Source organism: Bemisia tabaci, chromosome 2 (assembly GCF_918797505.1).
Source record: "Bemisia tabaci chromosome 2, PGI_BMITA_v3".
Lineage (NCBI taxonomy): Eukaryota > Metazoa > Arthropoda > Insecta > Hemiptera > Aleyrodidae > Bemisia > Bemisia tabaci.
Window position 1 is genome coordinate 19,506,358 of NC_092794.1, and position 16,746 is coordinate 19,523,103.

Sequence of the window (16,746 nt, forward strand, 5' to 3'; positions counted from 1 at the left end):
TGTATTTGTATCGGGAATTTAGCAACATTGTTGTGAATTGCCCCCACCCCCGGCCCTGGCGTAATGAAGCAAATGAGGAATCTGGGTCTCGGGATGCCTGCGCGTAATGGCGGCGATTGTGCGACAGTCGTTTGCATAATCCGCATGTCCGGCGGGTTGCCCACTCGCCAGGCGCTTGATGGATGGCATGCGGCCTGTGTTTCATTGACAATCGCGGAGCGGCCGGCGAGTCAATATAGCGCCAACGAGGCATTCGCCGACTGCGTTAGCGTTTCTCCGTTACGGGGAAACATTGGCTGTGCATCGATCGTATCGACGACTGCCGCATCCTGCGGTCGGAATTTTGCCGTGATAGCAAAGAGAGCAATAAGTGTCAAATTTTCGAAATCGAGTTTCCTTCAAAATGCGCGTCCAATCTCTTTAAGATGAGATCACTGAAATAAAACGGCAAAATTCTTCTTAATTGTACAAAAACGAGACATATCATATGAGAAAGCCATACGTGCGCTAAAAAATGACGTAGTTTCAGGCAAGACAGCAGTAAGTGACATTATTCCTCCCGAGAGCCAATAATAACAGTGCTTTTAAGTAAAGTGCCGCCTTCTCCTGCCAATTTCTAACCTAAAAATGTGTTTGTTGTGGGTCCAAAACGCAACCACGAAAGCATGCAGAAGATAGCACTTACGGCTGTCTTGCCTACCAATAGCCTGGCATGAAAATGAAAAATACCCTTTTTATGTAATTGATAGCTGATAAATCAGTCGATTTTTAAGCATCCAAACGATTTCTAAGAGTCTTTAAGAAGATTAGTGGCATCTTGACAAAGGACGGAGGCTTCTTTCAATAAAATTTATTGGTCTGACGCTTCTGCGGTCAAAACTTCATTCTTGCACTTGCTGCTCTCTCCGCTATCTTGGCAGGATCGTCGCATAGAGAAAAAAAAGGAGGTGTTTGCATTTCGGGCATCTTGGATTTTTTTGATGACGTAGGTCGGTACAGCGACTTTTATCATCGATTTTCTTGGAAATGGTGTAATTTATGGAAAAAAGTCATTCTATAAAAAGTGCTTGAAATTATATCATGAGTTTATTTAAGCAGAAAAATGGGACATTATGGTCCGTTTTTTATACTTCGAACTCCGGATTTCGCTGGCTAGGTTGTGACGACCAGTCACAGGGTAAACAAATCCCAAGATGCAAACACCTCCTTTTTTTTCTCTATGGAATCGTCGGATCAAGATCACATTGGCTTTTTAGAAGACGCGACGAGAAAAACACGGGCTCGTTCACACGAGCGAGCGTGGAGGATCACGCATACAGCGACAAGCCGGAACACGCGGAAACACTTCTGAGCGATCAACTGTAGCTCACATCTCACGCGATCCCCCTGTTATTCCTGTTCACATCTACATCTTCACTTTTCAATCCTCGAGTTAGGAACGACCCAGCGCGTTTAAGAGTTGTAAGTGTTTCTGCCCCGGCCTCAGGTATTTTTTCGCCACGCGAAGCGCTCTTGCCACGCCGCGTTCCGATCAGATATATATTTTATTTACAAATTATATAAAAATCCACGCACGTTTATTGTTTTCACGCAAGGAACGGGGTATTGATCTGATTAACGACGAACATAAAAGTCCCTGATGAAATTGACGAATGCTTCGCCTCTGAAACTGTAGTTGCGGTGCATGTGCGGGGCGAAGGGGGGCTGTCCCCCCCCCCCACATTTTTCCGAAATTTTGTTTTCTTTTAAATGGCGATTCTCCACGATGAAAAAAAGCGAAAATTGCGTTATAGGAGGTCAACATTTTCCTAGGGGAGGACCCTTGAACCTCCCTCGGTTGGGGAAACTTCCCTTTCTTCCTCATCTCGTTTTTCTACATTTCGCCCCCCTCCCCATCCCATTTCTCTCCTTCGTCTGGGAGAAATTGCCCGAATAGGAAAAATGAACAGTTCGTTTTTGCATGAAATTTATTTTCAGGATCCTACTTTTTTTCTTTTTCCCTCCAATTCCATGACAAATTCTCCGATTTTTTGCGAAATATTGCATTCCCGGCAAATCTCGGTATATTCCGATTTTTCCATGTTGTCAAGACCATATAATTTCGTTTTTCATACTACACGGTAGAGCTATCGAACTTTTCACACCCACGAAACCGTTGTTTAATTTCTCAAGATTGCTGACAGCTCAAACTTCCCCAAAATTCTAGTTTAGTATATCATTTTGCCGCGAACTAATCAAAAAAACTCATGTCAGCATGACAAGATATCAAAATTCGATGTATTGCACGGTACAGACAGTGCTCTGTCTTTTCTTATATTGATAAAATAGCAGCCATCGGCCGGCCAGCGTGATATTCTCCTCAGAGGAAATTGTATAATTCTTAGGCTCCATCTGGCAGCATGGCGTGGAATCAAACAGTGCAGACGGAATCGGCGCAGTGGGATTTATGGGCTATTTTTCGCGCATCCGATCAGATGTTGCCAGATCGCACGCATTATCAAGGAAGAACACCCATTTAAACAGACTTTGTTCACTCGATTTGTCGAGGCTGAATTCGGAAAGATGCAATTGCCTCGTGGTTAACATCTCCATGCTACGAGCGAATTAAACGATCCCTACGATGTAATTTGGAGTTGTTCGATGTCCGCTCGTTCTAGAGAACAGGAAGGAGGGGGGGTTAGAGGAACGGAAAGCGGAAACCCCTGCCCACTTGCCATTAGAGCCGGGCTACACGTCCAGGTCAGAGAGGGAACCTGGATTCGGTAAACTCGGAGTGCGAATGGCCTCATCTCTGCTGTATGCTAAGTTTAGGAATTATTAGTGACAAGGATACAGTCTATTGATTGAGGAGGAGATAGTTAGTGATGAAACCAAGGTGGGCACGTGAAAAAAGAGCACGGGGTTGTTAGGTGGTATGGATTATTCTAATTAAATAAAGTAGTACCCCAATAAATTAGGTTACTAACCCAAGTAATGACTGGAAAATGTCCATTATCATTTAACAAATTAGGGTAGGTAAAAATGTAAAAACCGAGACTTTAAATTAGGGTAGTATCAAAATTTTGGAGGGGAACCTTTTTTTTCCCCGAATTGTTCAACGATCATGTGGTGTATGCGAGGATGATTACTCAGGGACCCTCTTTAGAGATGAGGTTACAATTTTAAATATAGACTCATCATGATTCGCCCGTAATTTTTAAGCTTTTACGTAGTCCTCTCTGTCCTTCGTCATTTCCTAGCTATGAGGCGACTGGAGATTAGATCCTAGTGATCCGTGTTTTCTAACTATCAGCTATCTGCAAGAATTTTTCATTTCGGTTACCGATGCTTATCTTTCCGTCGTCAAAAACTCGCCACCCTCAGACATTCAACCAGATTTTCGAACTTCCACCGTTTGACATGGAAAAGTTTCGACAGGAACGTTCATATCTTACCCGAGAGCAACGCCTTGACTAGCAACATGCTTTCACGCACCTCGAGTAAGTGGAAAAAGTTTCGCGGGGCCATGCTCGTCAAACTTTCAACATACACTGTCGTCACAGTTCACGGAAAAACACTTTTCTGTTACGGAAATAAGAACCATTCCTTCTTGTTGAGCTTTAGCTTCTTGCTGAACGCAAGAACGAGAGGAAAATATTGTTGACAGAGTTCACTGCAAAAAAAGTCCGGTCGTATGAACCGTAATATAAGTGGAGTCCTCTTTACCGGCATTACTATTTTGGTTTAGGGAGTCGTATCTTTCATGCAACTGAGCTTTTTCTATAGTTCCATTGAAAGTTCGGTCGCATGAACCGAGAGTACAGTTACAGGAACCGAATAGCACGCACGGCTAATATAGGACACCGCTCTTATAGTTCACATGACCTAACATTTTCCTCAGTGTAACCCTATCCTCGGCCGGCGGCAGACCAATGTAAACTAATCACGCAGGAAGCTCCCGCCCCGTTTTCCCCCAAAATGTTGGTCCCCAATGAAAGAACGTAACCACATCTTTTCAATGCTGCCAAATTTACCTCATACCTTGCTCATTTAGCAGAAGAATCTTTGTCATTTTTAACTCAAAATTTCACCGATTGTTTTTCTGATCTCATGCAAAAATCAGAAGAATTTTGGACAAAAATTCTGGTACATTTTTGTAAAAAATTGATTTGTTTGAGTCAATTTTTTTGCAACCTTGAATGGAGTTATGTTCCTTCGTCCGGGAAACGACGAATAAACGGCCTCACTGTTCGCCGGTACGAATAAGTGGCTCCTCTAAGGAGGACTCGCAAGTTTTACCGGCCGTAAACCCGTAAATTACGGCACAATTAAAGCGAACAGGAGGGCGCTCGCCGAAAGGTAGACCGGGAGAAAATAATTAAAAAATAAATCAAACTTTCTCCTTGAATAAAATCCAGATGAGGAATTCGACCCGCCCTTGAGCAGGTAGTTCTCGGGGAGCCTTCGACAAGGGTGTGCTGGGGGGTGGACTTAGCGGGGATAAAAATGTCAACGTTTAAGGAGGTCTACGCAGGGGTGCGCGAGTGGATAGCGGAAAAATCCGTTGATGGCTACAAAGTCGTTAAAAGCTGAGCCGGGAGCCGGGGGCGGGGGTGGAAGGGAACGTCTTAAACTTCCACTCGGTTGCATTCTGACCATCCCTCTCTACCCTCGCGACAAAAACAAGCGGTGCATCCCCCCCCCCCCCCCACGCTCCTACGCGTAAGGGTGCCGCGAGTAACTTCAGCCACGTTGCCAGTTGCTCTTAATTTCTCGCTTTAAAAGCACACTAAAATTGAGGGACCTAGAAGACAAGGCGCATAAGTACAAGTTTTGCTATTCCAAGTAATACGTGTTTAAAGTTTCAAAATTACATCGCTTATGGCGAGTTTAAACTCACTTTCTGATGCTTCAAAGTTCGATTTTAGGTGTGAATTTTTCATAGATTATACTTTCAAACTAGTTTAGTTGATTTCATGAATATCTCAATTTTTTCAAATACTGCTCTCATGCGCCTTGTCCTTCAGGCCCCTCAGCGCCAATGGTGCTATGACTTAACCTCAAAATTTCCGAAATTTCCGTACGCTCCCTCCGTGACGCTGAGTTTTTCTATATAAATCTCGAACAAATAAGTTAATAGAGCACAAAAAACACCATGACAATAAAGATATTAAGTTGCACTAAGCTCGACTGAACAATACGAATACTTAAGGGGCCCTTTGGACTTTACCACGTGTTCTTTTTCCAAGGTATCACACAAATTGGATTGATTCCATTGCTTAAACTAACTCCTTTGATGGGTTTAATTAAGATTTTTTTAAAAGAAAGTACCATTGATTTAGATCGAACATTGGATATTTTATTAGTGCCCTTTTCTTCCTGGTAGTTTAATTTACCGATTTATTTTCTTCTTCGATTAAACCGCGAAATCAGCTGATAATAACTCTCTGAACCCATACTTCTAGGGGTTCGAGCTCAGTCCTAAAAGTTAGCCTTCAATAATTTAAGGTAGGCATTTTGGGCTGCTCAGGAGCAGTAATAGTTGCGTGTAGTTGTTTGACCGTACTCACTCTGTTACCAAGCATAGTATCGGTGAATTCATCACGGATGTAAAAAATGTACGATTTTCACGAATTAATTGGCAACGTCGGTGGTGCGAAGACGTAGCAATATAAATTTCTGGTCGGTTATGATCTATTTATTAAAGAGCAGGGGATGATAGCGGAGTCACGGGTGCGAAATTGCCGGACTTACGCGGAAAATATAATTTTTTACAGGATTCTACGTAAATTAAGGAGCCTTTGCGGCGAGAATTGATAGCACTGTGGTACTTGGAGTCGCATCCTCTCTGCATTTGGGGCTGCGGCCCTACCATCGAGCGGGGGTGGAGTAGCGACTCCGGTGACATTTTCGACTACTGCTGTTGTAGCCACGTTGCCGCATCCTCCTATTCCTCATTTCTCCTATTGTCCTTTCTCCATCTTGAAAAAAACATCTGATGTTATCACATTACAAACAAAGATGGGTTAGTTAGTTAGTTAGTTAGTATAATTTTAAGACATTCAGCGTCTCAATGTGGACATGTTTCTCTCTTCACCTACATATATATCATCTAATTTCCTATCAACAATAAGGGCACAGCTTTCTTTGTCCAGCTCCTAAGTATTGCTCATTTGACTTTTGAGGCTTTGTTTACATGTTGAACCAATAGATATCGATACAATCTCACCTGCTTGATGTATCAAATACGATCCATGAGAATCGACTCACTATCAGTTAAGACGGCTTCAAGGGAGAGATACTGTTGATACTGATACTGGGTTGTAACTGAGTTTGAAACCAGGATTTTTTTTTTTTTTTTTTTTTTTTTAAAAAAAATTGTGACATTTGTGGTCTAATTTGTGTGTTTTCTTTTTGCTCTGTTCCAGCAACGCGGGCGCAACAGAATGACGCGGGTAACGTGGCCCTTTACGTTGGACTGGCGGTGGCGTTCACAGTCTTCGGGTTCGTCGTTGCTTTCGTTCTGAGGCTTCTCAGGAGGAAAGGCAGAGATCACTCAATGTACAATATGGCCAACTCAGGTACGTCAAATTTTGACCCTAAATTAAACCAGTGGCGTGGCGTGCTTCGCGATAGATCGATTGATCTATGCCTGTCCTTTAAACCTATGGAAAAGAATCAATGAACAGGGTCACCTTAATAATCGATTTTTTACCATAGCTGCAAATGGGGAATTATTGATAATCGATCATTCACGCCTCGCTACTGAATCAAACATTCCTTGTATTCAATCAAACATCTTACAATATATTAATCAATTATAAGAGTAACGCGTGTAACGCCTGAGCCGCGTAGCGCTTCGGAGGGTTAATCGAAACAAACACAATGGAAATAGAACAAGGGAAAGGACAGACGTTGATGACGGCGCAGAGATACAACTATTCGTACTTGATGGATGTCCATGTTGTATCTGCAAAATTGAAGGCGCCATGGCGCGACGCGTGAACTCGCAATTCTCCGCTCTTTGCTCCCATTGAAGTGTCGCTCAGATTTGAGAGAAAAGATGGTTTCGTCATTCAGAGATTTAATTTTCATTGCAAGCAGGAAAGATCTATTTCCAAATAGTTTCGAAACAAAACGTATGGAATACGAAATATAATGGATTTTAAGACGTTTATTGATCGGATCTTCCGTGTTACGATAGATTCTGCTAAAGGTCGTCCGACTAGTCCAGAGATAAAAGTCTAAAATCATTGGTAACATAAGTTGGTACCATACCGTTTTTTATTTTAATTTTACCACATAGAGGGAATTACGTAAAAAAGAATGAGATCAATTTTGCATTGCAGTCTGGATTTTAATTGGTTGGCAGATGAGTGACGCAATTGCTGATGTTGCGTTCCGGCGCGTTGATACCCCTAGAAGTTCGAAGTCAAGGAACATGGCAAAATAATCACCCGAGTCTTATTCTCTCCTTTTTGCCCTTGTCGACTTGTCGTGCTCAACCCTCGAGAACTGATGTGCTAAGCAGTTTTTCCCAGCCCGAAAAACGACCCATCAGAAATGGAACTGTCAGATTTGGTGACAATTTCCAGAGGAAGCACCCATCCAAAGGGAGAACTCATGAGAGAGATGGTTCAGACAACTGGAAAAAATGTGAATCTTTGGGCAGCGCAAAATTAATATTTTTTCCCTCCTTCTTTCAGAGATTGTCAGAAGCTAATACGTATCACTTTTCTGATCTGCCCTCCAATAATCCCTATTTTTGGAGACTTTTCTCCTACAGTTTAGCCATGGGCGTAGCTTATCCGGTAGAAGTTCTCTGTGAATTGTTCGTGCTAAGCAGGGAAATTATTAGTCACGGATCAGGTCAAATATCAGAAATGGGGATCACATAAAAAATTTAAAAAATACGATATTACGCGAGGGAAATAGATAAAAAAGTGAGAATAATTAGGATTTTCAGTTTACGTACATTTTATTATGAAGATCCTCTTGTAGCTAATTTCTTCCACGTTGAGGGCGAACAGTGTTCAAAATTTCAAAATAGAAATATCAGGTGAATTCTATCAATCGACTGGAACATATCACGATTTCATGATCTGGAAAGTTTTCGGCACTATGTCTATTGTCTTTTAGTTGAAAATAATTGAAATTCTCACCCTTGTCCGACGAGTTAGCGCAAGCGCGGTTTACGATGCGCATTACGCCTTGAAATTTTGACAATTGACTGTTTAAGCGCTTCGATCTCGCAACTCACTCGTTCAAAGCCCGATTCACGGTGGGGAAAGGAGGAAGGGGGTAGGCATTAATTAAGCCCTATTAAAAGCGTACTTAATTTCAGTCCGGAGGCTCTTTAATGACACCCCTTGACGCCTTCACTTCAGTGACTCCTGGCGGCGTAACTATTTGTATTTAAATTTAAAGTGTATTTTCTTGAATCAAGCCGTCGATTATCACCTCAGACCTCAAATGTTGAACAAACGAAACACTGTGATCTAAAATGAAGCCCCTCCCCGCAACGCCCTCTGGAAAGCGCACTGTGTGCTGGTAAAGTTTTCCAGTAAAATTTAGTACACTGCAAGCAAATTTTCTCGTCTGAATTACACTGAACTCTGTTCAGCATCCAGTGCGATTCTGGTAAAATTTTGAATTTTTCAACAAACAATTGGAAGTATTTCTGCCAAACGGAACTGTGTGTATCATAACGTGAGCCCTGTTATGCATATATTCTTATGGGACTCAGGGCTCATTTCTTAGTGCACTTAGTTCTGTTTGGCAGAAATATGTCCAATTGGCAAAGCACAGAGTGTAAGAAATCCGTCCAAGTTAAGCGCCCGTTCCGGGATATTCCTTTCCATCCCCTTAAGATATCACTCAGACAGCCTAACCAGCTTTGTCTTATAGATAAATCGCGAATGGAGAATTTACAAGGGTCTGAAATTTGATGAATTTCGTGTTTAAGTGGAATCTACTGAAAGAACTGAACACGGAGATACCCTTCATTCATAAATTGAACAATTAGTAGAGGAGATATGACAAAATAATCTAATCTGCTGAAATACGTGTGTTTAAATGGGAAATGCCGCCAGATGACGTTACTAGGCTGTGCAATTGTGCATTTTCTCACTTTTAAATCTAACTTTCAAGAATTTCCCATGTCAGAAGAAAATTTTAAAAATACTGTGAACTCAGCTCTCTAAGCACTTTCAGATGAAGCATTAAAAAATTTGCGTGCGAATTCTCCATTCCCGAAAACGAATCTAAATCCTCAGCCGGTCTGGCAGGGGCGCGGCGTCGCGCCTTCGGAACAGCCGTGTTCCACGAGAGCAGCGGCGAGAAAATGTATGAGGGCCCAGGAGACCGGCCCGGTGCCTTACCCCACCCCACCCCATCCCTCTCTGATTGCGGCTCATTCAAACTCAAATCGCATTCCGAAACCGATTCTGCAGTGAATGAAAATCAAAACGCGAATAAAAAGCGCAATCTCGCACCCCCCCCCCCCCCCTTTCGGCATTTCTTCGCACTGGAGTGAGATCCAGCCTACGGCGCAGTTTTCCCCCAGTTATCTGCCGTAATTGTGGGTTTTAAGTGTTCGAAATGTCTATTTCCCGAAGAGGCTCTACTAATTTTTTTTCTAATTTTTTTTCAATACTTATGGCGAGATCCAAAAAAATCTGAAACGGACCTTCAGAAAGAGTCATTAGATCAAGCATCCAGTAGCGATTTTGCAAGTTGACAACACTGATTTTCCTCCATTTAAATCCATTAAAAAGATCGATTTAGGTGAAGCAAGCTGCCTCGTCAAGAATCGATTGTTTTTTATACATTTAAATGAGGAAAAACAACGTTGCCAACTTTCAAGAACCGCCGCGCCACTGCAAGCATCGTATTACACGTTTTATGCGAGCAGAACCGGATTAGGGGTGGGTGACGAATGAGGAGTGACTGCACCTGGCGCCATCGCAAAAAAGCGCTAAAATGAAAGGAACGAAGAAAATAAGGAAAAACAGAGGAGAGGAAATAAGAGGATTGATGATAGTAGAATTTACTTTGGGGCACGATTAGCTAACTATCCGAAGACTTAGCCACCTCAGCGCATGATTTGACCGAACCAATGAACGAATCCCGATTATGTTGGTATGATATTGTCTTCTTGAATTTCGCCTTCAATTTCGCCACATAGACAAGAAACATACCGGGGAGCGCGAATCAGTTATCTACTCAAAAAACACCTAAGTATTTCGTTCCATAGACTTTGACTGAACCTATAAACGATGCTGTTAACCCAACAGGATGTCCTTCCATCTGAATTTCGCCTTCAGTATTCTGCATAGGCAACAAATATACCGGAGAGCACGAATAGTTATCTGTTCGAAAAACACACGTTAATCTCTTCCATTTTTGCTGTACGAATAGACTGTGCATTAACCTATTTTGAACTGAAGACTGACTGTAAGAGAGTAGAAAATCAAGCCATTTTCCTTCAAGTTGGGGGTTGAGTCATCGGAGTGGCTCCTCAATACCCGAAATACCCAAGCAATGTTGTGAAAGTACTCGTTTAAGCATCGGCAATAAAAGGACAAAAATTACGGAAACGAACGCTCAAAATAAAAAATGGAAGGCGTTAAAATGATTCGTTAGATAACCTGTTTGATAGACAAGAGCCGTGATCAGGTGCCGCAGAGCACCCGGGCGCGCTGTAAAAGCGGCTTTTATAAAAATGAAACGCGCTCAAGTGAAAGCTAATCTTCAGTCTAGGAGAAGGAATGAAAATTTTCAGAAACAATAAAATCTCATGGGGGAGAGAGGAAAAATCGAGTGGAAATGGATGCATCTAATACTCCTCGGGGGTGCGAAGCTATTCATCTTATCAAGGAAACCAATAAAAGTAATAGATGACGTCGCCATCAATAGCATGCCTTGAATTTTTTGTTTCGTGCCTCTGTAAAAACAGGCCGCTTTAAGTTAAGCCTCTTGGTGTCTGGTCGATTTCAATTTAGCTTTGACACGGCCAGCTTAAGATATTAGCACCAAGTGAAAAATTTGTTTTATATTTTCAAGGCGGTCTCAATTTTATGCTTCATGTAAGAATAATATTTTTAATTTTACTCTTTTACTAAGGAGTAGGCGCCTGAACTCCTCGAGGTCCAACCCCCCGAAGCGCTTCGCGCCTCAGACGTCGTGTTACGCGTCTGCCGTGCTAAGGAAGAACGCCGTATGAGCCTTCAGACGTTGCCAAGTTTCCTCCGATAAAAACCGGATTTACTGGGAAAATTGCGAATATTATTTTCCAAAATTTTCAGACAATTTTATACGCAATTTAATCTAAAATATCTGAAAATTTCCAGGCAAAGTTTGAATGAATGTTGTCAAAAATACATGTTTTATCAAGGGAAATTCGGCAACTCTCGAATGTTTATACGGCGTCCTTCCAGGGTCGCCACAGAATATAGAAAATGAAATTCCCTGACATTTCCCTGATTTCCCTGACACATTTTGGTGAAATTCCCTGATAATTGAAAGTGTGCCAGATGGTTTAGAAATAGATTTCAGTCAAAATTTGTCGATCGAAACGTCAAACCCATACTATAAAGCAAATGAAGGTGACTTGATAATTTTTTCCTGACATTTTCGTCATTTTCCCTGACATTTCCCGATATTCCCTGACTGTGGTAACCCTGTCTTCCTTAGCATGGCAGCGTTACTCATAAGATTTTATATCAAAGAGTAAGATCTGTACGATTAATCGAGGGACGAAGTGATTCTGTAATCGAAAGGCACCGATTAATCGATTTTTAATCGATAGTAAGAACATTCCTAACAAAATTACCGAGGCGACGCGTGGCGTGTCCCACCGCGCGCCGATTCAAACGCTACACAAAACACCTATGATTTAAGCGGCACGATGCTAATCTTATTATTTATTTGTGTCGCTGCCTTTTTCCAGCATGCCCTCCCTTCCTTGCGTCCCGGTCTCACGCGTAAATCATCAATATTTCTGCCACTGGTGTGGGGGGGGGGGGGGGGGGGGGGGGGGGGGGGGGGGGGGGGGGGGGGGGGGGGAGGGGGGGGGGGGGGGGGGGGGCGAATCCCCCCTCCCGGCCGTTTCCAAAATGCGGATGCGATTCGCAGCACAAAGCACGGTTGCAATATTAATACAAACCACCCCCACCCCGCGCCACCCTGGCTCAGTTGGCGGCTTGTCGGGAAAAATAGGCGTGCTTTTTCTACAAACGTTGCCCGTTGATTTTTCCTAAGAAGCAAGAAGAGCTGTAATTTCAACGACGGGTCCAATCCCTGCTTTTAGCGGCAGTGAAATTATGGAGGATTTCTGGCCCTCTGAAAAACTTGGAAAGTCAGAAATGTTACGGTAACCTGAAAATCAGGGAATTTATGGGACAAGTCAGAGAATTCCATATGTGGCATCAGCAAAATTCAGCACCATTTTACCTCTAATTTTTCAGATAATTTTGTTCGCAATTTCACCTGTAGTTCCTGAAAATTTAAAGGAAAAACATTCATAACTTCCCTCAAAAAAAAAAACATTCTATCGAGGGAAATTTGGCAACTCTCGAATGTTCGTACGGTTGACTACGGTTCATGCTCAGTGCTGTGATAATTTCAATTCGCTGACGCCGCGCATTCGAATTGTTTCGGGCTGAAAAGGCACGCCCGCCCGCGCACACTATGCACAGCGCCTTCGACATCCTGGGAATACTTCCAACGCTACACCGTCACGTAGTGGTGCACACTCCGGCAGGCGCAGTATAGGCAATTTGCGCATCGGGACGTATGTGTAACGGTGTAGCGTTGGAAGTATTTCTACGGTGTCGAAGGCGCTGTGTATTGTGTGCGCGGACGGGCGCGCCTTTTTTGACCCGCAATAATTCGAATACGCGGCGGCAGCGAATCCGCACAGTCCAATACCACAGTCCACCTATGATCTACGGATCGGGCGGTCGAGCGCACTCTGTACGCCTAGTGAAAGCAAATTTCAGACGAGAATTATTTTTCTTTTAGGTAATATTTACTCGGTTAAACTCATAAGCTGGATGCTCGGAGGTGCATGATCTATTCATAATTTTTCCTAAGAAGCAAGAAGAGCTGTAATTGCAACGACGCGACGGTCCAACCCCTTCTTTTAGCGGCAGTGAAATTGTGGAGGATTTCTGGCCCTCTGAAAAACTTGGAAAGTCAGAAATGTTACGGTGACCTGAAAATCAGGGAATTTATGAGACAAGTCAGAGAATTCCATATGTGGCATCAGCAAAATTCAGCACCATTAGGTAATAGGAAAAAATCGAAGTGGAAGCTTTCTTCGGAGGTTAGAGAATTCGAAATTTCGGAGTCAGGGATTTGGGAAATGAATACCATAGTAGCACAACTTGTAAAATAACTCCAAAAAATGGAAAACTGCTATTTTCTCTAAGTTTGTTAGTTGTACATGAAAAGCTTGTAAAGAAGTCGTAAATAGTCAGAGTTTAAGCATTTTACGTAAAAGATTTTGATCGAAGAGGTAAAGACTGGTAATCTGTATTTTAACGTATTTTCTTGTAAAAATACTACTTAGTCATTTTATCTTTGGTCTATTTTACTATTTCTTACAAGTTTTTCTGAGTATTTTATTTTGTAATTTTTACGTCGTGCGCTATCGCGGTAAGTTACGGAAACCCTGACTTAGCTTTGTTTTCCAAGCCTAAAACTCAATTCCACGATTTTTTTAGCTTATAATTGCGAGCTTTTTCTCTGAGAAAATCGGTAAATTGACGAAAAAATGCTTCAGATTCAGGCAAGTAACTTTGATTAACGAGGTAAAATTAGAATAATAAAATGATTGATTTTGTGTGTTCCAGATTTCCAGCCGGAGTACTTCGGCGAGGAGGACAAGAAGAACTACCCGCAGAACGGACACGCGGGTCACCCGCCGGACCTGACACGGACCGTCGTGATCCCTTGCTACGAGTGTCCCTTCGGGGCCGTGCCCACGGGAAAATACACAGGGATCCCTCGCTCGGGCAGCGAACACCACTATGACGTCCCCCACCTCCCTCAATCGTCCCCCCAGAACTCAGCCTCCAACGCGGACAGCCTTAGCAGCTTCACCTGCTCCTGTAAGTATTCACGCCAAGCAGCAGTGATCGCAATAAGTTGCGATTTAATCGGAGAATGTATCGCGATTTTATCGACGTCGATTTATTGCAATACTTTTTGATACAAAATTGCGATTTCATCGCGATAAAGTTGCAATGAAATCGCGATTTTATCGACGGACGCTTTATTGCAATATTTTCGAACAAAAAAACGTGATGAATTGAGATAAAATTGTCGATTTTATTAAATGTGATTTTATAGAGATAAAATCGTTACAAGATTAAGGATAATCGCTTAGATGTTGGTGATCCTGCGATTTCATTGCCAAAAAATCGTAAAAATGGCAACTTAATTTCTAAAAATCACGATTTTTATGTTGCAAAATGCTACTTGGGCCACTTTTCCCCGCACATATATTTTTTGAAAAAATTAATAGTTTTGGCAAATAACCTGTTTTACTAATCGTTCCCCATTACCAGTAAAGACCTGTCATGTTTTAAGTCCTATATAATCCAGACCAGAGCAAATCAGTCTTCTTCCCACTCTTTACAGCCCTGTGGGCTGATATTGGAATTGATGATGGGACAAAGCTATAGACAGAAGATTATGTAAAAATGGAGCGATCAGATCGGTTGAAACGGGTGGTCGTTATAGATGGACAAACTGTCGTAGGCGTGGATTGCCATCAGTAGTCTGCATAGAACATGGTACTTGATTATAAAATCGAGTTACAAGCCAAAAATAAATAAAACAAGTAATATTTCAAACTACTTGTAGATGAGAAATAATATAAAACTTACAAGAACTAATATTATTTCTCATCTACATGTAGCTTGAAATATTACTTGTTTAATTTATTTTTGGCTTGTAGCTCGATTTTTTAATCGATTACCATGTTCTATGCAGCTCAGCTAGCCAAATTTGGCATTTAAATGTTAATCTGTAACTTACCTCCTTTGTCTATGCAATCATCCACATCCAAATGGACCTAGTTTAACAGAAAGGAACCAAGCCACATTAGCTATTGCCAAATTTAATTTGGCAATTACATTTTTAACGAGAGACTTTTGTGCGGATTCCTTTAAAATTTTAAGGAAATTTGCTTTAAACATGGAGAATTTTCACTGAAATTTAAACAAAGATCCGGACAACCGTTTTTATGTAAAAGATTAAATTGCTCCATTAAATTTGGCAATAGCTGATGTGGCTTGGTTCCTTTCTGTTTAACGCGGTCCAAATGATGGACTAACTGCATATCGTCACCTTCCAGGCAAAGTATCATAAGCGCCATGCGACGTTTAAAAATTTCCGCCGCCATTTTATTTTTTTACAGAGAAATTGTTCAACGAAGCTGTCCGAAAATTTCACTGAATTTTCTTTGTGCTGCCGATAAAATTTAGTGAAATTTCCAAACAGATTCAACCAACAATTTCTCAGTAAAAAAATAAAATGGCGGCGGAAATTTTTAAACGTCGCATGGCGCTTGTGATACTTTGCCTGGAAGGTGACGATATGAGCCCTTCATATGAGCGATTGAGTCAATCGCTCGCGTCAATCGGATTGACGTGGTGCCAATTTATATCAATGTCAATTTGTTGCAGCGCAATCGCGGCAAGACTCGACGTACGATCTGACGTCGACGTCAAACAAGTCGGTGATCCGCGGCGTGGACGCCGACTGCATCGTGGTGGCCACCGTGACGCACGCGGGGCCCGTCTCACCCTCAACGACCTCGGAGTCTCGCTGACCATCCCTGAGGGCGCCCTCGCCAGGGGCCAGAAAGAAGAGATTTTCCTCTGCGTTCTCAAGGACGACAAGCACAGACCCAAGCTGGCAGGTTAGTATTAGCCTCATTGCGTTTAATCCATGGTGTCTAGTTTTTAAAAACCGGGCAACACCGGGATTCATCAGGGAATGAAAATTTACCGGGAAAATCAGGGAAAAATCAGGGAATCTGTTCCAGAAACCGTTAATCTCTTCTCCAACCACCTAAGGATAATTTCGTTTTCAAATTTGGCGATCTAATCTGATGTGCGCCAAAGAAATGGCTGTAAGATTAATTTAAATCGATATTCGCATCTAAAACTCTAGAAAATTTTATTTTTTTTCCTGAAGAAAATCCCGGGGAAGTGGGAGAAAACTTCGGTTTCTCATCAGGGAATGAGCTCCTGAAAATCAGGGAAAAATCAGGGAATGAGCTTTGCCAAGAAAACTAGACACCATGGTTTAATCACTTTAATCGTGCACCCTACTGCCGTGCTAGGAAGAAGCATATAACAATCGCGAGTTACCAACTTTTCTTCGATAAAATGTTTATTTTTGAAAAAAATTAAGAATATTTTTCCTTGGGATTTTCAGACTTTTTAGATCAAATTACGAACAAAATAACCTGAGAAATTGGCAAAAAAATATTCAAACATTTTCCTGAAAATTAGTGATTTGCAAGAGGAAATTTGGCAACGCATGAAGTTTGCCAAAGAGCCTTTAATGAAACACAACTTTCTTGGTAAACTTATGAATATTTTACCTACTTCTAATTTTTCCGATAATATTGTTCGCAATTTCACCTAAAGTGCCCGAAAATTTAAAGGAAAATATTCATAACTTCCCTCAAAAATGAACATTTCATCGTGGGAAATTTGGCAACTCTCGAATGTTCGTACGGTTGACTAC

At 42.0% G+C, this 16,746-nt stretch overlaps 1 protein-coding gene across 1 annotated transcript in view; it reads left to right on the top strand.

The window, feature by feature from the left end:
* The window catches only part of unc-5, a 204,358-nt gene that overhangs the window by 179,001 nt on the left and 8,611 nt on the right, over positions 1-16,746 (top strand). The window contains 4 exon segments of the mRNA XM_072296078.1: positions 6,408-6,560; positions 13,836-14,093; positions 15,675-15,770; positions 15,773-15,910. Of these exon segments, the coding sequence (XP_072152179.1) occupies positions 6,408-6,560; positions 13,836-14,093; positions 15,675-15,770; positions 15,773-15,910 (645 nt within the window).